The sequence below is a fragment of the Schistocerca cancellata genome, chromosome 10 (assembly GCF_023864275.1).
Source record: "Schistocerca cancellata isolate TAMUIC-IGC-003103 chromosome 10, iqSchCanc2.1, whole genome shotgun sequence".
Taxonomy (NCBI): domain Eukaryota; kingdom Metazoa; phylum Arthropoda; class Insecta; order Orthoptera; family Acrididae; genus Schistocerca; species Schistocerca cancellata.
The window spans coordinates 91,850,216-91,873,767 of NC_064635.1; the positions used below are offsets into that span (position 1 = coordinate 91,850,216).

At 41.7% G+C, this 23,552-nt stretch overlaps 1 protein-coding gene across 1 annotated transcript; it reads left to right on the plus strand.

Moving 5' to 3' along the window:
* Nucleotides 1–6,781: 6,781 nt before the first annotated feature.
* On the plus strand, nt 6,782–23,251 carry LOC126106154 (loricrin-like). The gene is made up of 3 exons (XM_049912395.1): nt 6,782–6,814; nt 17,883–17,934; nt 22,830–23,251. The coding sequence occupies exons 1-3, from the start codon at nt 6,782–6,784 to the stop codon at nt 23,249–23,251; spliced, it is 507 nt and encodes a 168-aa protein (XP_049768352.1).
* The last annotated feature ends 301 nt before the right edge of the window (nt 23,252–23,552 follow it).

Genomic DNA, 23,552 nt, shown 5'->3' on the forward strand with positions numbered 1-23,552 from the left:
GAGAAACTTAACACCAAAATTGGTAGTCACGAAATTGAAAAAGATAATGTATCCCGCTACCTTGGAACCAAAATTACCCATTGCGGACGAAGCAAGAAGGACATCAAAAGAAGTCTAGCGAGGGCAAAGAGAGGATTCCTCGCCAAGAGAAGTCTACTAGTATCCAGGAAAGGCCAGGATTTTAGGAACAAATTTCTGACAATGTACGTTTGGAGCACAGCATTGTATAGCAGTCAATGGTGCACTGTAGGAAAAGAGAAACTAAAGAGAATCGAAGCGTTGTGGTGCTACAGAAAAATGTTGAAAATTACACTACTGGCCATTAAAATTGCTACACCAAGAAGAAATGCAGATGATAAACGGGATGATTGGACAAATATATTATACTAGAACTAACATGTGATTACATTTTCACGCAATTTGGATGCATAGATCCTGAGAAATCAGTACCCAGAACAACCACCTCTGGCCGTAATAACGGCCTTGATAAGCCTGGGCATTGAGTCAAACATTGCTTGGATGGCGTGTACAGGTACAGCTGCCCATGCAGCTTCAACACGATACCACAGTTCACCAAGAGAAGTGACTGGCGTATTGTGACGAGCAAGTTGCTCGACCGCCATTGACCAGACGTTTTCAATTGGTGAGAGATCTGGAGAATGTGCTGGCCAGGCCAACAGTCAAACATTTTCTGTATCCAGAAAGGCCCGTACAGGACCTACAACATGCGGTCGTGCATTATCCTGCTGAAATGTAAGGTTTCCCAGGGATCGAATGAAGGGTAGAACCACGGGTCGTAACACATCTGAAATATAACGTCCACTGTTCAAAGTGCCGCCAATGTGAACAAGAGGTGACCGAGACGTGTAACCAATGGCACCCCACACCATCACGCCGGGGTGATACGCCAGTTTGGAGATGAGGAATACACGCTCCCAATGTGCGTTCACCACGATGTCGCCAAACACGGATGCGACCAACATGATGCTGTAAACAGAACCTGGATTCATCCGAAAAAATGACGTTGTGCCATTCGTGCACCCAGGTTCGTCGTTGAGTACACCATCACAGGCGCTCCTGTCTGTAATGCAGCGTCAAGGGTAACCGCAGCCATGGTCTCGGAGCTGATAGTCCATGCTGCTGCAAAACTCGCAGATGGTTGTTGTCTTGCAAACGTCCGCATCTGTTGACTCAGGGATCGAGACGTGGCTGCACGGTCCGTTACAGCCGTGCGGATAACATGCCTGTCATCTCGACTGCTAGTGATACGAGGCCGTTGGGATCCAGCACGGCGTTCCGTATTACCTTCCTGAACCCACCGAGTCCATATTCTGATAACAGTCATTGGTTCTCGAGCAATGCGAGCAGCAATATTGCGATACGATAAACCGCAATCGCGATAGGCTACAATCCGACCTTTATCAAAGTCGGAAACGTGATAGTACGCATTTCTCCTCCTTACACGAGGCATCACCACAACGTTCCACCAGGCAACGCCGGTCAACTGCTGTTTGTGTATGAGACGTCGGTTGGAAACTTTCCTCATGTCAGCACGTTGTAGGTGTCGCCACCGGCGGCAACCTTGTGTGAATGCTCTGAAAAGCTAATCATTTGCATATCACAGCATCTTCTTCATGTCGGTTGCATTTCGCGTCTGTAGCACGTCATCTTCGTGGTGTAGCAATTTTAATGGCCAGTAGTGTATGTGGACTGAGAAGATAAGGAACCGTGAATTTTACCGCAGAATCGGTGAAGAGAGGAACATATGGACATATGAAATACACTCACACGAAGAAGGGACATTATAACAATCCATATGCTAAGACACCTGCCAGCCGGGGTGGCCGAGCGGTTCTAAGCGCTACAGTCTGGAACCCTGCGACCGCTATTGTTGCAGGTTCGAATCCTGCCTCGGGCATGGATGGGTTCTTTGGTTAGTTAAGTTTAAGCAGTTCTAAGTTCTCCGGGACTGATGACCTCAGCAGTTAAGTCCCATAGTGCTCAGAGCCATTTGAACCATTTGAACCAGCTAAGACACCAGAAAATAACTTCCTTGTTACTAGAAGGAGCAGTACAGGGTAAAAACTCTGCAGGAAGACAGAGAATGGAGTACATTCCGCAAATAACTGAGGAGGCAAAGTGCAAGTGCCACTCCGAGAGGAAGAGGTTACCGAAGGACAGAAATTCGTGGTGAGCCGCATCTAACCCATCAGCAAACTGATGACTCAAAATAAAAAAGACGAAGCGCTTCAAAAAAAAAAGGACTGTGATTTAAAAGAGAGACCGCCAAGTGGGAGGTGACCCTGTGAAAAATACTGAATATCGAACGAAAGGGCTCTACGAATAGGGAACCTAGAAAATAAGGAAACGGACGTGCTGAGTCTCGATCTCTCGGGGTCACAGAAGTGAGATGGCAAGAAGGTAAGGATTTCCAGTTGGATGAATGTACGGACATATCAACATCAGCGGAACATGGTATAACGGGAGTAGGATGGATAGGAAGTTAGGGCAGAGAATGAGCTTCTGTGAACAGTTCGGTGATAGCGCTGTTCGCTTCTATTCTATTCTAGGAGGGTTACAGAAGACGGGTAAGTGAGCAGACGTGCCCTCAGTGCGTCTGTCTCAATGTTCAAGCATGGAAGAGAGGTATTTGAATATTTGTACTAATTCTTTTATTTTCAGCTTCGAATTGTGCACGGAAATGAATGTTCTCGTTTAATTTCGGAAATTTGACCCCCTGTGTTAATTTATCTGGTCCCCAGTTTTCCCGTTATCCTCCGCACATAGTGGATGTCCCATGTAAAACAATGGGAGACTTTGGTGGTATACATTTGGCCAACGCAATTCTGTCTTGCACGTAGAAATGTGCGTGCAGGTTAGTATATAATGTACCCGAGCTATAAGTTGTAAAATTGTAATATTTGTAAACTGGAGCAATTGCTGCAATCGCTGTAAAATCGAGTGATAATGTTTAAAATAAATAGGTTATCAATTGTCATCAATCCTTAACACACCCTAAAAAAACCACATAGGATTCCAGTTAAAGGAATTCATTTAAAAATAGAAGATATAGAATGCAGGGACCCACACATCAGCGTGTGAGCCCTCCAGTCCCTTGCCTAGTATCGTATAGTAGCGCTCTCAAGCTCCCCTCCCCAGTTATCCGTTGCGCAATTTTCATTCAGGGCTTGACGACATCAACTTTCATCTGGCGTCCCTAGGCAAGGAGGTTAGACGGTAATCTTTCAGTTTGACAAATAAGGAATTACAAAAATGTTCGGGGAAAGATATGAATACAGCAATATAAATCACTTAGGAATGAAAGTAATAGGAAGAGCAAGGCAGCCAAGGTGAAATGTCTAAAGGAAGATGTCCAAAAAGTCCTTTTCTACCTCTTCGATGATTTACTATTAAATGCTTTTGCTCTCTTGTTCTTCTTATACCTCAACAGACAATTATTTCCTACTTCATATTTGTACTTTTAATTTTTGTTACATTTTAACAGTATCTCATATGCATTTTAACTATTTTATTCTACGCATATTTAGTTTTATGACTGATAACGACTCGGTTTATATTTGTATCTTTTGATCTGATGTTTTATACCCTGTTACATTTCGGCTGGTTTTACGTCTGATTGATGCTTCTACGGCTATCTACCTACAGATGCTGCTAATTTCTACATAGTATTTCGCTTTATACTTGATAGTACGTATTTTTCTACCGTCGGTCATCACGACACTGCTAATTTCCATATCATATACTGCTTATACCTTACATGATGTGGGATCTTTCGCCCATGACGGTTACCTCACAAAAACCTCAGCGTTTTTATGCACTTCAACTGTTTTTCATGCCTGCGTGCTGGCACACAACGTAGAGGCGAGTTGTTGCCGTATAATTAACATCATTTTCCCCCAGGGGTGCATGGTGCATATCGAAACCTTTTCGAAATCTCCGTGGAAACAAACGCGTCACATAGCTCTACCTTTGCTGTGATTATTCCCTACGAATTATCTTCAAATACCCAAAGAGGGCAATCAACGTGTTTAGAGTCGGCTGCAATTGGTTAGTCTCCTGCAAGCATTTAAATGTATTTTGACAAGTTTGTTTATATAGCAGATATTTACACTACTGGCCATTAAAATTGCTACACCAAGAAGAAATGCAGATGATAGACGGGTATTCATTGGACAAATATATTATACTAGAACTGACATGTGATTAAATTTTCACGCAATTTGGGCACATAGAAATCAGTACCCAGAACAACCACCTCTGGCCGTAATAACGGCCGTGATGCGACTGGGCATTGAGTCAAACAGAGCTTGGATGGCGTGTACAGGTACAGCTGCCTATGCAGCTTCAACACGATACCACAGTTCATCAAGGGTAGTGACTGGTGTATTATGACGTGCCAGTTGCTCGGCCACCATTGACCAGAGGTTTTCAATTGGTGGGAGATATGGAGAATGTGCTGGCCAGGGCAGCAGTCGAACATTTTCTGTATCCAGAAAGGCCCGTACAGGACCTGCAACACGCGGTCGTGCATTATCCTGCTGAAATGTAGGGTTTCGCAGGGATCGAATGAAGGGTAGAGCCACGGGTCGTAACACATCTGAAATGTAACGTTCACTGTTCAAAGTGCCGTCAATGCGAACAAGAGGTGACCGAGACGTGTAACCAATGGCACCCCATACCATCACGCCAGGAGATACGCCAGTATGGCGATGACGAATACACGCTTCCAATGTGCGTTCACCGCGATGTCGCCAAACACGGATGCGATCATCATGATGCTGTAAACAGAACCTGGATTCATCCGAAAAAATGACGTTTTTCCATTCGTGCGCCAAGGTTCGTCGTTGAGTACACCATCGCAGGCGTTCCTGTGTGTGTTGCAGCGTCAAGGGTAAGCGCAGTCATGGCCTCCGAGCTGATAGTCCATGCTGTTGCAGACGTCATCGAACTGTTCGTGCAGATGTTTTTTGTCTTGCAAACGTCCCCATCTGTTGACTCAGGGATCGAGACGTGGCTGCACGATCCGTTACAGCCATGCGGATAAGATGCCTGTCATCTCGACTGCTAGTGATATGAGGCCGTTGGGTTCCAGTACGGCATTCCGTATTACCCTTCTGAACCCACCGATTCCATATTCTCCTAACAGTCATTGCATCTCGACCAACGAGCAGCAATGTCCTGATACGATAAACCGCAATCGCGATAGGCTACAATCCTACCTTCATCAAAGTACTGAAGACAATAGCTATTATTTACAGCCGTTAATGAACAGTTTATTTACTGAAATGGAAACAAGTAAACCTATTGGAGGTGACAAAACCATTTCGAGATACTTCACCCGTAAGTATCGCTGTTCACCGAACAGGAGAGAGATCCAAAAATTGAACATGGGTCTGTAGTAAGAATTGAATCCAAGCTAAAGGCTGAGTAGTCTCGTGCGATATCACCTACATTGTAAGAACAATTGATACTTATACAATAGAAGTAGGCCATTGAAAAATCTCATCATAAGATGGCCTGTGGGTTTCTAGCACGTAGTGTATCCCTTTTTTAGAAGTCCTGCAGCTTGTTAGAATTGATAGGGAATTTTCCAACATAGGCTTCGTCTTTCGTGAGCATCACATCCTCTGCCTTCTTCAGCTTGAATGACCTCCCAACTAAGCTACCGATGAAGCTAAAAGTCTCCACATATCCTTTCAATTTATTACAGTACTCCACATGCCTGTATATGCTACTGTTGAACGAATAAGCATTTCTCCCAACGTCGTTGAATGTCTTCTTGTAGTAGCGAGGCCTCCAATCCTTGGAAGTTCAGCACTTGATTGGCTTGGAGACTCTTAGCTACAAAAGGGAGTTTGCGTTTCCTTACAGTGTGAATGATTTACCACACTCTTCAGGCAAAGAAATGCGACTGAATCTTCGAACGACTCTCTTGGCGACAGAAGTTTCTGTCACAGGCTAAGAAATTTACGTCCTCGAATCGGAAGGTACCGAGAATCTGCCGTTCATGATAAATGTCAAAAATAGCATCGGTACCGTGTGGTTACAATTCTGTCCAGCAAATGCACCGCTGAATATATGCAGTCTGGTGGGCCGCTTGAATTTGCGAGTGCTAATTAACTCGAAACCGGCGCATCGTGTCGAATTCATTTCTGAACAATTATTTCTAAGCACGACTTGCCCTGCAACACTCTTACATGTTTCTCAGACTGTTTCTGACCAGCCTCTATATTGTAATTACTTTTCAGTGCATACGGTCCAAAGATGGTTGCTGTTTGACCGAAACCGATTGAAATTTTTAATAAAAGTACTATTGCGATCAAGACTGTTTTAATTTTAAATATTCCATTGATCTCGCTGTTTTAATCTCCATAAAAATGGTTTCAAAAATTGCGCTCGAGAAAATACCCCGCAATTGAACCAGCGAGAGAGGCACGATTGTAATGCAGGGTAGTAGACCCACTAGGGGCTCGACTCGTCAACCGCAAAACGCGGCAGCAATTACGTTCCCACTGACCACAACAATGTAACGCTAGGAAAAGCACTGACAACTACCTACTACAAGGTAACCCCAGTAACGGTACCTGTTTCGATGATTTTTGCAGCTGGACCGAAGACTTTTTCCGGTATTGCATTCCAACCTTCCTTTGCGGCTATCGCTCCTGTGTGACTTGGAAATGACAACAAAAACTTTTTCTATGCAGGCTACCTCAAGGACGTACCGCGTCCTGGAGCATATAAATGTGTCCGCTGGTCAATCATGGGCAACAATCTGACGAACATGAAGCTGCTGGTAAGTCATACCGTCTGTGTTTTCGTTATTTTCACCTGTCTCTTGCTTAAACTTTTCGCAACGAGGCAAGCTAGATCGCTACATAGGGATGGCTTGGATAGGAAGCAAAAGTTATCATCTAAATCTACATCTACATCTACATCGATACTCCGCAAGCCACCTGGCGGTGTGTGTGGCGGAGGGTACTTTGAGTACCTCTATCGGTTCTCCCTTCTATTCCAGTGTCGTATTGTTAGTGGAAAGAAATTAGTCGAGCGGTCTAATGCGCTGCAGTCATGGACTGTGCGGCTGGTCCCGGCGGAGGTTCGAGTCCTCCCTCGGGCATGGGTGTGTGTGTGTTTGTCCTTAGGATAATTTAGGTTAAGTAGTGTGTAAGCTTATGGACTGATGACCTTAGCAGTTAAGTCCCATAAGATTTCACACTTTTTTTTTCGTGGAAAGAAAGATTGTCGGTATGCCTCTATGTGGGCTCTAATCTCTCTGATTTTATCCTCATGGTCTCTTCGCGAGATATACGTAGGAGGAAGCAATATACTGCTTGACTCTTCGGTGAAGGTATGTTCTTGAAACTTTAACAAAAGCCCGTATCGAGCAACTGAGCGTCTCTCCTGCAGAGTCTTCCACTGGAGTTTATCCATCATCTCCGTAACGCCTTCGCGATTACTAAATGATCCTGTAACGAAGCGCGCTGCCCTCCGTTGGATCTTCTCTATCTTTTCTATCAACCCTATCTCCTACGGATCCCACACTGGGGAGCAATATCCAAGCAGTGGCGAACAAGTGTATTGTAACCTACTTCCTTTTTTTTCAGATTGCATATCCTTAGGATTCTTCCAATGAATCTCAGCCTGGCATCCGCTTTACCGACTTTATATGATCATTCCATTTTAAATCACTCCTAATGCCTAATTCCAGATAATTTATGGAATTAACTGCTTCCAGTTGCTGCCCTGTTATACTGTAGCTAAATGATAAAGGAAATTTCTTTCTATGTATTCGCAGAACATAACACGTGTCTACATTGAGATTTAATTGCCATTCCCTGCACCATGCGTCAATTCGTTGCAGATCCTCCTGCATTACAGGCAACAGTGGTGAGTGTCTGCGTTTGTTTCTCTCTGGCACTGATTTTTCGGCTTGTCCTCTTCAAATGAACTACAGAGTCACCGAAAACGTGTTATTTTCAAAACGCGAACGTTGCAAAGACACTGGTGTCCAAAATTAAAGCAACAAACGGAAATTTTGCATGGTTGCGTTTATTTTGCCACAGAACAGTATACACAGGTTGTACGGTGTCAGGCAAATCCAACATCTTCCATGAAAACCCTGACATGATAGCAAATCCGGCAGTATGTCACATAGCTCCGAATAAATCCTGACATTAAATTAACCAAAGTACTACGATCAACGAGTGACCAAATGTAATACGACAGACTAACACAAGAACGCCTAAATGCATGTCATACCTTCCCACCGTGAAACAGACTCAGTTCCGAGGGGAGAAACGAGAAGCCGAGAGCAGAGTCGTGTAAGCTAGAAGACCCTACGATAAGGGACGGACACCCACATCGCTGGCCGATTGCCAAGAGCAGCCCCTGGCCCATGTTAAAAGATAGAGCCCTCCAGAAGAACAGTATAGATCTTACTATAAAAGGGCCACACCAGTGGCAAGTTTTTGCGTGAGACTATACGCGTCTCTGTTACGTAGCAAACATTAAAAACATTGACCCACCGCGAAAAGTATAACGTTTCTCATTGGATAGACAGAATTGTTGTAGGCGGAGCTTAAGGTTAACATTGAGACGCTGATTGGTCAGTTGAAAACATAGCCAGATGCATTTTTCTTAAACCAACTTCGGTAAATTGTAGTAAGGAGAAGTTAGAGAGTTGCTTACGAGACGGCAAGGTGTGTGGAGCTACGGCGCCCGCCGCCCCCTGACGCTGACTAACCACCGACAAGGTAATAAATGCATGCAATGCCGTATAAGAGCGCATAAGGCTTCACTCAGAACTGCAGAAGTCTCATCTGTTACATCCCCTTTTTACGCAATACTAGTATCGATCGTCAATTAAATTTAATGGTATTCACATTTGCTACTAGAAGTTAAAATCTGAAATGCGATGATTTTTCTGTTATATAATTATTGAGAAGCCACATCAGCCACTGTAATTTATGACAAGTTAAATAAGTAATTAAAGATAATTGAGGGTCACTGTAGACAATTTTAAATAGTTTTCTCTTTTATGAAACTTAATTTAAACCTAGATTATAGATGTGGTATGGCATAGGTCGTCCTTCGATCCATTGTAGAACTTGAACACCCATTCAGGGAATATTTATTCACATTTTTCTTGAACATAGTTGGTTTTTATCATCCTGTTTTAAAATATTTCATTTCATCAATAGTGGAATTTATAAACAATGTTTTGTGAGTAGAATAAAAATCCCAGTGGCAAACTTAACTGCTTTTTCGACGTTATTTTACCAGCTAACTAAAAATAGGAAAGCCTTGAACCCCTTCCACTAAATTTAGTTAGTATTAAGATTCTTTTGCAGGGAGTGCAATGGAGCTGACGCTGAAATCATTAAGTATTTGATTATATCATCGCTAGTCTCACTGAACTCTTCTGAACTCTACATGTCATGTGTGGTCTGGCGTCTCCTTACCAGCAACAGGTCCCAGGTTCAAACTAGTCAATTCCCTAAGAAACACACTCAGAGCGTCGTTGCGCGAAAGTGGTAGGGAGACACGACTTAGAACAAACAAACACCACGCAGGATGTTAGAAGGTGATAGTAAAGTAGAAACAATGTGAAGAACACAGAACGCAAACAACTGCAACATGCATAACGGTAGACAAAAATGTTTTTTTTTTTTTTTCAAATTACCGGATTAGCACACATGTTCTGCTCAGTATGGGTGCGACCACCTCTAGCGGCAGTACAGGCATGAAAACGACAGGGCATGCTTTGAATGACGTCTTCAGTTTCATTTTGAGGCAATGACGCCCATTCTTCCTGCAGAGCTGCTCGCATTCTTGGAGAGTGGTTAGTGGGTGCTGACGTGCTGCAGCCTGTCTCCACAGTGCATCCCAGACACACTCTATGGGATTCAAATCGGGAGAGCGGTCAGGCCACACCATGGGTGCAATATCTTCTGTTTCCAAGAAAATTACCACCCGTACCATATGAGGTCAACAGCATTTCTCGACAATTTCTCATGGGGTCGCAAGATCTCGTCGCGACACATGACAGCAGTTAAATCTTGCTGATTCAGCCGTACAATTTCATGAAGAGATGTTCGAGTGGCCAACATAATCCATCCCCACGCCTTAAGGTTGCAATTCTGCCCAGCAAATGCGTCGCTGAATATATGCAGTCTGGCGGGCCGCTTGAATTTGCGAATGCTAACTAACTCTGAAGCGGCGCATCGTGTCGAATTTATTTCTGAACAATTATTTCTAAGCACGACTTCTAACAACCGTACCACAACAAAGGTCAAAAATTAATTATGATTGTAGTGTTGCTCACGTTGCTAAATATTGTATTTTCGGGCAACAACAAAGTTATATTATGTGGCAGGTGTCATTAGAGCACAGTTAATAAAGTCATTTCTTGAAATAATGGATAAACTAGGCACTAATATTTTCGTGTTTCCCACGCTGGTCTCGTTGTGAACTCATGGCTCAATCGTCGAAAATCTAGGTAGTGATGATTCCAAGCTCGGATGCAAAGAGGCATAGGTGTTATTCTGCGATATTCAAAAGTTTTATAGATTTGTTTCATAATGGTACTTGAATTACGTAACCATTACGGCACCTCACCTCAACCTCTCGATACCACCAATATTCTACTGTTTTTCTGTGAAATAGTTAACGTATTTCTGTGACAACATTCAGATTTGAGTTCATTAATGTAGAGGTACTTCGATACGTCGATATGTATATATTGCAATGATATTATTCTTACGTGTATTCTTTCTTTTGTCGCTATGATCTTTGACGTACTTGTAACTCTGATTTTTGTCGCGTAAGCGGTTATTAGAGAGTCAAGTTTTGGTCGTCATGTTAAAAAGACGCAAATTGTAGTCAGTTTATGAAATGTGAACTTTAACAGTGAGGAAGATATTTTCAATTATGTTTTATATTGTGAAGTGATATTTTGGAGCGAGTTACGTGATATTGCAACAAAAGTAATAAAAAAAGAAGTGTAACTTAAGTTCGGAGTGCGGATTACTTTTTTACATCACCATTGTCCTAGCTTGCAAAAGTTTAATCTTCAAGAATGGTTTATGAAACACATCTATAAAACTTTTGAACATGACAGAATAACACCTAGGCCTCTTTGCATTCGAGTTTGGAATCATCACTACCTAGATTTTCGACGATTGAGCCATGAGTTCACAACGAGACCAGCGTGGGAAACACGAAAAGATGAGTGACTAGTTTATCCATTATTTCAAGAAATTACTTTATTAACTGTGCTCTTATGACACCTGCCACATAATATAACTTTGTTGTTGCCCGAAAATACAATATTTAGCAACGTGATCAACACTACAATCATAATTAATTTTTGATCTTTGTTGTGGTAGGATTGTTAGAACCTGCAACACTCTTACATGCTTCTCAGACTTTTTCTGACCATTCTCTATATTGTAATCACATTTCAGCGTGTATGGTCCAAAGATGGTTGCTGTTTGAACGAAACCGACTGAAATTTTTAATAAAAGTATTGCGATCAGTGGCCAACATAATCCATGCCTACACCATAAGGGATCATCCTCGATTTCAGTCTCTTTCCACAATGTTTGGATGCCAAAACCGTGTTCCAAGTGCCCTCCAGATACGAATCCGTCGTGAATCACTCTCCAGACCAAATCGGGACTCATCTGTGAAAAGAACATTGGTCCACTGTTCGACCGTCCAGGTGACATGCTAACGACTCTATCCGTAGACGTTCTCTTCTGTCGAGACCTGTCAGACGTAGACATACAGCAGGTCTCCGACAGTAAAGCCCACTCCCTTGAAGCCTTCTGTACACCGTTTGTCTCGATAAAACACGTCCAGTGGATACTGCGAGGTGAGATGCCGTGCAATACTGAGGCGGTACCGACGTGCCTTTACAGCCAAATAGCGGTCCTCTTTTTCTGATGTCACAAAGCGTCGGCTCTGCCATGGTCTTCGGGATACAGTTTCGGTCTCTATAAACTGCCATCATATCCGAGAAAGAACGATTCACATTTTCCCATAGAAAGTCACATCAGATTGCAACTTTCCTGCTTCGATTCTTCATATTGGCCCTCACCGCAGAGAATCTGCTAAGCGTCAAATAAATATGATCAAATCTAGGGCCTCCCCGTAGAGTTGATTATAAAAGTCGTTCGTCTATTGTTCACTGCAATGTGAAATGTAACCGCTTCGAGCGCTGGCATCACTACAGCTATTTGACGTCACTATAGTGACTTTGTAAACATGGCTTCAGAGTTGGTTTGTTCCTTCGACTCTTTTTCTTTTAATAAACTTGCTTCGACTAGGGTGGGGGTTGAGAAAGGGACGCAGTGCATGCAATTAATTGTGTGTCGACGGGCAGGTGGAATATGCTGCAAGCGACTTCATGTCCACAATCACCGCTACAGCCATCCATCTCTACATCTGGAAACATCCAGGCAGCTTCTCAGCAAGCCGAAATAAAGCGTGTGGTCACACTCTAAAATCAAATGTTCTGTCTTAGCTTTCCATCTTACTTTGTCTGTTTTTGAACTCTGGATGCTAAATGTTAAAAAGCGCTTCATCTGTTTCATACTTTTCAATAATTTTGTAGTTGTTGGAACACTAATTCTATTAATTAAATTATTAAAAAATAAAAATTGTTCTTATTATCCATATAGTATACTGAACATTAATTTACCTTCACATATGCCCCATTCAGTGCTTTATAAATCACTTCGCACCTTTATGGAATTATTTTGGTTAATGTGCAATGAGAAGTTCGAGTGTTGTGTTGTAAGCTAGAGTACCTCTCTCCTGTATCAAGAAATCCCTGTGTCACAGTTCGCCTGTCTTCTGCACGTATAGCACTTCTCAAGAGAGTATTCTGAATTGTAATATGAGAAGTCACTTTACTGAGCAAATACTGAAATCCATTCATAAGTAATTTATGTATTAAGACTTGACTTCCTCCACTTGCAACTCTCGTCACAAATTTTGCTGAACGCTTTTATTATCTCGACGTAAGACCTACGGCTTCATCCAAGTATGTTTCATTTTTGCCGCTGCTTTCCTTCCAAACGCGCAAACAATGCAATTGTGGTACTAGCAACTGCAGAGCATAATAACAAGTAGTCATCTGCAATCTTGAAATGTGTCGAAAAATATGCCGACAGAGTAGTACCCCTTTTTTGCGCGGCATCAAAGATTATCGTCAAAGACATCTGACATTTGGAAACATCTAAGCAGCTTCTTAGCAAGCCGAAATAGAGGATGCGGTCACACTCTAAAATAAAAAATTCTTTCTTAGCTTTCCATCCTACTTTCTCTGTTTTTGAACTCTGGATGCCACAAGTTAAAAAGCGTTTCATCTGTTTCATACTTTTCAATAATTTTTTAGATGTTGGAAAACTAATTCCATCAATTAAATTATTTGATCAATTAATAATTAATTAATAAATATAAATATATATAAAATAAATAGATAAAAATAAAATAAATAAAACATAAATAAAATAATTGTTGTTGTTGTTTTGTTCAGGTCTTCAATCCCGAGACTGGTTTGATGCAGCTCTCCATGCTACTCTATCCTGCACAAGCTTCTTCATCTCTCAGTACCTACTGCAACCTACATCCTTCTGAATCTGCTTAGTGTATTCATCTCTTGGTCTCCCTCTACGATTTTTACCCTCCACGCTGCCCTCCAATGCTAAATTTGTGATCGCTTGATGCCTCAGGACATGTCCTAACAATCGATCCCTTCTTCTAGTCAAGTTGGGCCACAAACTTCTCTTCTCCCCAATCCTATTCAAAAACTCCTCATTAGTTACGTGATCTACCCACCTAATCTTCAACATTCTTCTGTAGCACCACATTTCGAAAGCTTCTATTCCCTTCTTGTCCAAACAATACTCCATACAAATATTTTCAGAAACGACTTCCTGACACCTAAATCAATACTCGATGTTAACAAATTTCTCTTCTCCGGAAACGCTTTCCTTGCCATTGTCAGTTTACGTTTTATATCATCTCTACTTCGACCATCATCAGTTATTTTTCTCCCCAAATAGTAAAACTCCTTTACTACTTTAAGTGTCTCATTTCCTAATCTAATTCCTTCAGAATCACCCGACTTAATTCGACTACATTCCATTATCTTCGTTTTGCTTTTGTTGATGTTCATCTTATACCCTCCTTTCAATACACTGTCCATTCCGTTCAACTGCTCTTCCAAGTCCTTTGCTGTCTTTGACAGAATTACAATGTCATCGGCGAACCTCAAAGTTTTTATTTCTTCTTCATGGATTTTAATACCTACTCTGAATTTCTCTTTTGTTTCCTTTACTGCTTGCTCAGTACACAGATTGAATAACATCGGGGAGAGGCTACAACCTTGTCTCATTCCCTTCCCAACTACTGCTTCCCTTTCATGTCACTCGACTCTTATAAGTGCCACCTGCTTTCTGTGCAAATTGTAAATAGCCTTTCGCTCCCTGTATTTTACCCCTGCCACCTTTAGAATTTGAAAGAGAGTATTCCAGTGAGTGTTGTCAAAAGCTTACTCTAAGTCTACAAATGCTAGAAACGTAGGTTTGCCTTTCCTTAATCTTTCTCCTAAGATAAGTAGTAGGGTCAGTATTGCCTCACGTGTTCCAACATTTCTACGGAATCCAAACTGATCTTCCCCGAGGTCGGCTTCTACCAGTTTTTCCATTCGTTTGTAAAGAATTCGTGTTATTATTTTGCGGCTGTGACTTATTAAACTGATAGTTCGGTAATATTCACATCTGTCAACACCTGCTTTCTTTGGGATTGGAATTATTATATTCTTTTTGAAGTCTGAGGGTATTTCGCCTGCCTCATTCATCTTGCTCACCAGATGGTAGAGTTTTGTCAGGACTGGCTCTCCGAAGGCTGTCAGTAGTTCTAATGGAATGTTGTCCACTCCGGGGGCCTTGTTTCGACTCAGGTCTTTCAGTGGTCTGTCAAACTCTTCACGCAGTGTCATATCTCCCATTTCATCTTCATCTACATCCTCTTCCATTTCCATAATATTGTCCTCAAGTACATTGCCCTTGTATAGATCTCTATATACTCCTTCCACCTTTCTGCTTTCTCTTCTTTGCTTAGAACTGGGTTTCCATCAAAGCTCTTGATATTCATGCAAGTGGCTCTCCTTTCTCCAAAGGTCTCTCTAATTTTCTTGTAGGTAGTATCTATCTTACCCCTAGTGAGATAAGCCTCTACATCCTTACATTTGTCCTCTAGCCACCTGTGCTTAGCCATTTTCCACTTCCTGTCGATATCATTTTTGAGTCGTTTGTATTCCTTTTTGTCTGCTCCAACATTAATGAGACATAATCTAGAGGGCAGTCTGTACAAAAAATCCTGCACCATCAACACCTTCGCGATTATAGATGGCCATAGAGGCAGCAGGGAACTTCCAATGACTTGTGACCATACCACGTCTAGTTGCTGCACTATGCCATGCAGAAGAAGGATCGACACGTTTTAAGAGGTGTCACATGGCTATTGTCACCCTAGTCTACGTTGTATGGAAGTGAGTCATGGACTGTGGGAACTGTAGGAAAGAAGATAAGCAAAGTGCTTGAGATGTGGTGGTACAAGAGGGTGATGAAAATTTGGTGCTTTGATACATGAAAACAATGGGCGAGGGAAGGAAGTGTGGAGCGAACGTGTGGAAATTACTGATAAGAAGGACGGCAGGGTGATAGGACATGTGTTAAGACAACAAAGAATAGCTCCTATGGTCTAGGGGGTGTTGCACAGGCTAAAAACCTCAAGGGAACACAGAGATTGGACTATATCTGTCAAATAACTGAGGTCGTAGAGCGCAAGTGCTACTATGACATGAAGAGGTTGTCAGACCAGAGGAATTCGTGATGGGCCACATCAAACCACTCAGAAGACTGATGGTACAAAGAGAGATGTATCTGCTGCATTCAACATCCTCTGTAATCTGATTTTAATGTTGTAGACATTTTCACCCTTCACTCCTTCCCCACTAATCACACCTATTGCTTCTTTCGGCCCCAAGTTGACTAAGGTGCCGAAGGATGGTTCTTACAATGCTGCCCACGTGGGTGCGGTCACATCATTAGTTGACTCGCAGCTAGGCTACTAGCCAGACAGCCCTATTATAATTCTGATGAAATGAAATGTTAATATAACTGGAGTTCGTTCTGTATGAAAACAATTTGTTTGTGAAAAATGAAAAAAATGATTAACGAAGGTGCTCGGCTGATGCACAGTCGTTTTAACCACTAAATATCCCTGTCACAACATTTTGTGCAACTGATATCATCTGATACAAATGATATCACATATTAAAGAAAATGAGTTTGTCAATAAATCTCTTTAAACATATTTGAATAACTGTGTCCCTAGTATTAAAATAGAATTCATCAAATGATATTTGCATCCGAACAGTTGAGCGCCAGGAGAAAGGAGAACACAGAATAATAAATGAAACAAATGATATGCACTAAAAAAAAAGACAAATGACTTGAAAGGATGACATACAGGATTAAGTTCTTTGTATGTAATTATACAATAATAAATCTTTCCTATACAGTCATTTGTTTTTACTGAAATTTCTCTTTACACACAGCCATATGTGTATTATTTGTTTTTGGTGGAGATAATACAAAAAGCTGAAGCTCTATAATAATCCTGCTAACTAGACAGGAGAATCCTTTCAGTCACTGATGTGTCATTCCCAGTTTTGATGTTAAGCGACTTATTGTTGTCGTTCCTGCTACTTTTTGTCTCCCAGTAAGATATATAGGTATGAAACTTCCTGGCAGATTTAAACTGTGTGCCGGACAGAGACTTGCCCGCGAAAGGCAAAGGTCCCGAGTTCGAGTCTCGGTCTGGCACACAGTTTTAATCTGCCAGGAAGTTTCATATCAGCGCACACTCCGCTACAGGGTGAAAATGTCATTCAAGATATGTAGCTTAATATGGTACAGGAGAGCATATTCATTGGTGTTAACAATGTTGAAAGTATCTTGCCGTGTCAACAATGCTAGTGTATACGGGAGGCAACTAGCCCTGTGTACTAGCAAAATGGTTCAAATGGCTCTGAGCACTATGAGACTTAACTGCTGAGGTCATCAGTCCCCTAGAACTTAGAACTACTTAAACCTAACTAACCTAAGGACATCACACACATCCATGCCCGAGGCAGGATTCGAACTTGCGACCATAGCGGTCGCGCGGTTTCAGACTGTAGCGCCTAGAACCGCTCGGCCACTCCGGCCGGCTGTGTACTAGCATCATTCCTATTCAAGCTCTCTTGTGTGAACTTTCTTGCCCTGTCACGCTCTTAGTATTATATTACAATCAATTCCTGTAGTGTGTTCCTTGTAAATAATTTTACGAGAACTGCTTTTCTCTTAAAGAGTTGTTTAGTGGCACACAATATGGAATTGTATGAAGAAGAAAGTACTAATAAAAATCGCAAGTGCAATGCTATTGCAGTGCTTCTGTTGGTAATCAACTTACGAATTCCCAAAATTCGAATGGTAGATGCTGCAAAGCGTCCTGCTGTAACACCCGCTGGAAGTGATCCACATTGTTGGGAGGAGAACGGGTTGTTACAGCTGTTGCCTATGCTTTGCTTATTACTAAATTATATTCTATGTCTTTACTCTTATTGATATGAACTTGTGTCCAACTTGGGTTTTTGGCATTAAATCCTACAAGGACATTGTCGTCTTTGAGATTTCCTATACAACAACACCTTGCCCTGTAGACTAGTAGTAGCCATTACTGATACTGTGTTTTCTGGAGAGACGTGTCACTTATGTATAATCAATCCTCTTTCCGTGTGACAGGTGTCGGTCCTGTTGGTGGCTGCTGTGGTTGTGGTGTTGGTGGACGCTGGAGGTGAGTGTTGCGTAGCTGCACGTAACAGGGACGACATGCAATAAAATACTCAGTCATTTCGTAATTTCAAGTACTGCTTGTTAGTAACCGTTTAAGTAACATTGTCATTAGTGAAAAATTTGCATTTTTATTTCCTTAATGAAATAATCGAGCTAAAAATCCTTACTGAAGAAAATCACAAACATAATTTTAGGTATGTTTGTTTTATAACTGTTCATCAGACAGCTTATACAGCTTTTTATTTATACTTGGATAGTGATTTATTTATAGATCCATCTTCCAACCCTGATGTCCATGGTGAGATGGCAGCGCTAATACAGTAGTTCCTTACACTAAGTATTAAACAATGTTGTACGATTAACAATTATTGTGGCTCCAACCTAACAATGAATATCTATGTCACAAGATGTCTGTTTAGCTAAAACAACCACCAAGTGTAAAAAATAGATTAATTGTGTTTCTAGATCAGATTATACTTCGCTATGTTGTCAACTGACATCATGGTGACACTATGGACGTATATTACATATTTTCTGACTTGGTAGAGAAATATGTTCTTGCTATCAAAATTATTATCGTACACAGCTTCCAGTGGATTTTCAGTCTGACAGATCGTAATGCAATGCTGTAAATATCAACTACACTAAAGTTTCATATTTCATAGCTGTGACAATTCACTGACATGTTTTCCATTGACCACCTATTTATTTATACGTTTTTTAAATTTAAAAGCCTTTTTCTTGCTGCAATCTATATTTATTTATGTTCCACACATTACGCCATATACATTAAGGCATTTTCAGGGGATTTAGTCTGGAGCAATACAGATATGTTTTACTATGAGGTATGTATAAATAGTAAAAAAGAGCTTTATTTTCATAAAAATCATGTAGTATCAGTATATTGCCCTTGCGCCCTGACACACCTTGATATACATACAGTTCCACTGTTGCTCTGGCCAGCCCATTTCGAACCGACGGGAAACATCTGACAATCGCTGCAAAAAGGCTGGTATGCCTCCTCTACTTACCACCCGCTATCAGTAGAAAGAAAACTGATGTTCTACGTATCGGAGCCTGGAATGTACGATCCCTTAATCGGACAGGTTGGTTAGAAAATTTAAAAAGGGAAATGGATAGGTTAAAATTAGATACAGTGGGCATTAGTGAAGTTCGGTGGCAGGAGGAACAAGACTTTTGGTCAGGTGAATACAGGGTTATAAATACATCAGATAGGGGTAATGCAGGAGTAGGTTTAATAATGAATAAAAATAGGAGCACAGATAGGCTACTACGAACAACATAATGAAAGCATTTTTGTAGCCAAGATAGACACAAAGCCCACGCCTACAACAGTAGTACAAGTTTATATGCCTACTAGTTCTGCAGATTATGAAGAGACTGAAGAAATGTATGATACGATAAAGGAAATTATTCAGGTTGTTAAAGGAGACGCAAATTTATTTGTCATGTGTGACTGTAATTCGATAATAGGAAAAGGAAGAGAAGTAAACGTAGTAGGTGAATATGGAATGTGGGTAAGGAATGAAAGACGAAGCCGCCTGGTAGAATTTTGCACAGAGCATAACTTAATCATAGCTAACACTTGGTTCAAGAATCATGAAGAAGGTTGTATACGCGAAGGAGGCATGGAGACACTGGAAGATTTCAGATAGGTTATATAAGGGTAAGACAGAGATTTGGGAACCAGTTTTTAAATTTTAAGACATTTCCAGGTGCAGATGTGGACTCTGACTACAATTTATTGGTTAAGGACTGTAGATTAAAACTGAAGAACTGCAAAAAGGTATCAATGTAAGGAAATGGGACCTGGATAAACTGAAAGAACCAGAGGTTGTAGAGAGTTTCAGAGAGACCATTAAGGAACGATTGACAAATACGGAGGAAAGAAATGCAATAGAAGAAGAATGGATAGCTTTGAGAGATGAAATAGTGACGCAGCAGATGATGAATTAGGAAAGAGCATGAGGCCTAGTAGAAATCCTTGGGTAGCAGAAGAGCTATTTAGTTTAATTAATGAAAGAAGAAAATATGAAATGCAGTAAACGAAGCAAACAAAAATGAGAACGACAGGAAGTGGAAAATGGCTAAGCAAGGATGGCTAAAAAACAAATGTAAGGATGTAGAGCCATGCGACCTTTGCAGAAAACAGAACCACCTGAATGAATATCAAGAGGTCAGATGGGAAACCAGTCCTAAGCAAAGAAGGGAAAGCAGAAAGGTGGAAGGAGTATGTAGAGGGTCTGTACGAGGTAGCTGTACTTGAGGGCAATATTATGGAAATGGAAGATGACGTAGATGAAGATGAAATGGGAGAAAGGATACTCTGTCCACAATCTGACAGAGCACTGAAAGATGTAAGCCAAAAAAGGCCCCAGGAGTAGACAGCATTCCACTAGAACTAATAACCTTGGGAGTGCCACCCATGAGTAAACTCTACCATCTGGTGAACAAGATGTATGAGACAGGAGAAATACCATCAGACTTCAAGAAAAATGTAATAATACCAATTCCAAAGAAAGCAGGTGTTGGTAGGTGTTAAAATTGCCAAACTATCATTTTAATAATTCATGGCTGGAGAATACTAACACAAATTCCTTACAGACGAATGGAAAAACTGGTAGAACTGACCTCAGGGAAGATCAGTTTGGATTCCGTAGAAATGTTGGAATACGCGAGGCAGTACTGACCCTATGACTTAGCTTAGAAGATGGATTAAGGAAAGGCAAACCTACGTTTCCAGCATTTGTAGACTTAGAGAAAGCTTTTGACAATGTTGATTGAAATACTCACTATCGAATTCTGAAGGTGGCAGGGGTAAAATACAGGGAGCGAAACGCTATTTACAGTTTGTACAGAAGACAGATGGCAGTTATGAGTCGAGGGCCGAGAAAGGGAATCAGTGGTTGAGAAGGGAGTAAGACAGGGTTGAAGCCTATCCCCAATGTAATTCAATGTGTATATTGAGCAAGCAATAAAGGAAACAAAGGAAAAACTTGAAGTAGGGATTAAAGGTCAGAGAGAAGAAATAAAACTTAGACGTTTGCCGATGACATTCTAATTCTGTCAGAGACAGCAAAGGACCTGGAAGAGCATTTGAATGGAATGGACACTGTCTTGAAAGAAGAATATAAGATGAACATCAACAAAAGTTAAACGAGTATAATGGAACGTAGTCGAATTAAATCAGGTGATACTGAGGCAATTATATTAGGAAATGAGATATTTGAAGTAGTAGATGCGTTGTGCTATTTGGGGAGCAAAATAACTGATGATGGTCGAAGTAGAAATGACTGGCTATGGCAAGGAAAGCGTTTCTGAATAAGAGAAATTTGTTAACATCGAGTATAGATTTAAGTGGCAGGAAGTCTTTTCTGAAAGTATTTGTGTGGAGTGTAGCCATGTATGGAAGTGAAACATGGACTGTAAATAGTTTAGACAGGAAGAGAATAGAAGCTTTCGAAATGTGGTGCTGCAGAAGAATGCTGAACATTAGACTGATAGATCATGTAACTAACGAGGACGTGCTGATTAGAATTTTGGAGAAGAGAAATTTGTGGCACAACCTGACTAAAAGAAGGGGTCGATTCATAGGACACGTTCTGAGACAACAAGGGATCACCAATGTAGTATTGGAGTGAATCGTGGGGGCTAAAAATCGTAGAGGGAGACCAAGAGATGAATACACTAAGCAGATTCAGAAGGATGTAGGTTGCAGTAGTTATTCAGAGATGAAGAGGCTTGCACAGAATACAGTTGGATGGAGAGCTACATCAAACCAGTCTCTCGACTGAAGATCAGAAAAACAACAACAATGGTACTATGATTGATGAATTCTGGCATAGAGCTGATGCAACATGTAATGGCATGTGTGTATCTGTCATCAAAGAACAGTTCGACCCAGATGGGTTTAGCCATTGTTGGCCTGTGCAGTAAATTTCTCACCCTGTTGTAGCAGAGCCAGCAGAATTAAGTTCCATCCACCCTATTGGTGTGGAAGCATGTGTTAGCTTGTTAGAGAGGTTGTTCCAACGTCCTTGCTCCATGATTGAGGGTTTACCAGTTGGGTGTGGAGCAAAGTCAGCAAAGTTCACATTGCAAATCATTTGTTAGATTTGAACAGCAATGGTCGAGTTCCCACCACAGCAGTGAGGACGGGAGTTGAATCCATTGTCGTCGAGTGGTCTGTGTCCCAGCAACAGCTGTGAAGAGTACAATGTGGCCTGGAGGGAACGTTCTTACCAGAAGGCCAGCCCTGCTCGACCCTCAGGCGCACTGTGCTAGGTGCAGGGCCACTAAATGATACTGACTCGGGTTATTGGCTGCATCAGCAGATGGTGATTGAACAACAATGCTTCCTTGGACTATACAATCGATAGTCTCCTCTACAGCATCTACTAACTTGAACCACTTTGGCTACTCTTTATATTCCCCCTGATGTGGCACACTGTTGTGTAGATATGCCAGGTGCCAGGTAGCCACCCAGTCGTAACTCTGCAGTGACATATCAGATATTGGTAGCACAGGTGAACAGCAGTCATGCTGTGACATAGAGTTAGTGTAATTCTGAAGTAAATGTTTACAGAAATATACAGTGGCTATTCATTCAGTGGGCAATAACCTCCAAAAATTGGCTTTCATTGTTTCACTGTGGATCCCAAATTAGCTACAACTTCACAATTTCGTGCATTTTTCCTTTTGTACTGTATAAGGACAATAAGTATATTTCAGTTATATAGGGAGTGGACTTAATATTTTAATGGCCAGCAATGTATATTAAGAAGCTGCAGTGTTCTATTGTAAACAATGTTTTATGCCAGACAAGTAATTGTATTCAAAGCTTTCTAACGCCTGTGTTCTTCATCATGTTTCAAGGTAAAGGTGGTGGGAAAGGAGGTGGCGGAGGTAAAGGTCAGTCAGGTGGCGGTGGCAGCAGTAGCGGTGGCAGCAGTGGTGGCAGTGGTGGTGGTGGTGGCGGCGGTGGTGGTGGTGGCAGCAGTGGCGGAGGTGGCAAGAGTGGTGGAGGTGGCAGTGGAAGTGGTGGAGGTGGCAGTGGAAGTGGTGGAGGTGGCAGTGGAAGTGGTGGGGGTGGCAGCAGTGGTGGGGGTGGCAGCAGTGGTGGGGGAGGCACTGGAAGTGGCGGAGGTGGTGGCAAGGGGAAAGGGAAACGCAGCGTGCTGCTGGAGCCCCTGCCACACGCCGTGATCCACGGCCCTGTGCCTGCCTACCCCCACCTCTATGTGCCAGTGCTGCCCTACGGCTACGTCAAGCACCATGGTCCTGTCCTCCACGGATAGAAGCAAGTCTTAAAGGCCGGCAAATGAAGAGTGAATGCCCAGTTCCTGAGTAGCAGTAATGCTCAACAATCCAAGGAGAAACAACAAGGAATTCAATACCACATTGTAAAAATCTTTATTATTGTTGTAAAGAGGATAAAAATAAACTTACAGTGTACTTTCGGTTTACAGATTTACTTATTTGTATTGGAACATTTCTGCTATAGATATATAACCCATTAGATGTAAAATGATGTAATATAAAGGAAAAAAATATATTAGAAGGAAATAGAAACGAGAGCCGATCTTCATTGGGTGTATT

What these genes read in the sequence shown, in the direction of transcription:
- LOC126106154 (XM_049912395.1), top strand. Translation starts at nt 6,782, where the DNA reads ATGGGCAACAATCTGACGAACATGAAGCTGCTG. An exon ending in TGACGAACATGAAGCTGCTG is followed by an intron (nt 6,815 to 17,882) that starts GTAAGTCATACC and finishes TCCGTGTGACAG; the next exon opens with GTGTCGGTCCTGTTGGTGGC. An exon ending in GGTGTTGGTGGACGCTGGAG is followed by an intron (nt 17,935 to 22,829) that starts GTGAGTGTTGCG and finishes TCATGTTTCAAG; the next exon opens with GTAAAGGTGGTGGGAAAGGA.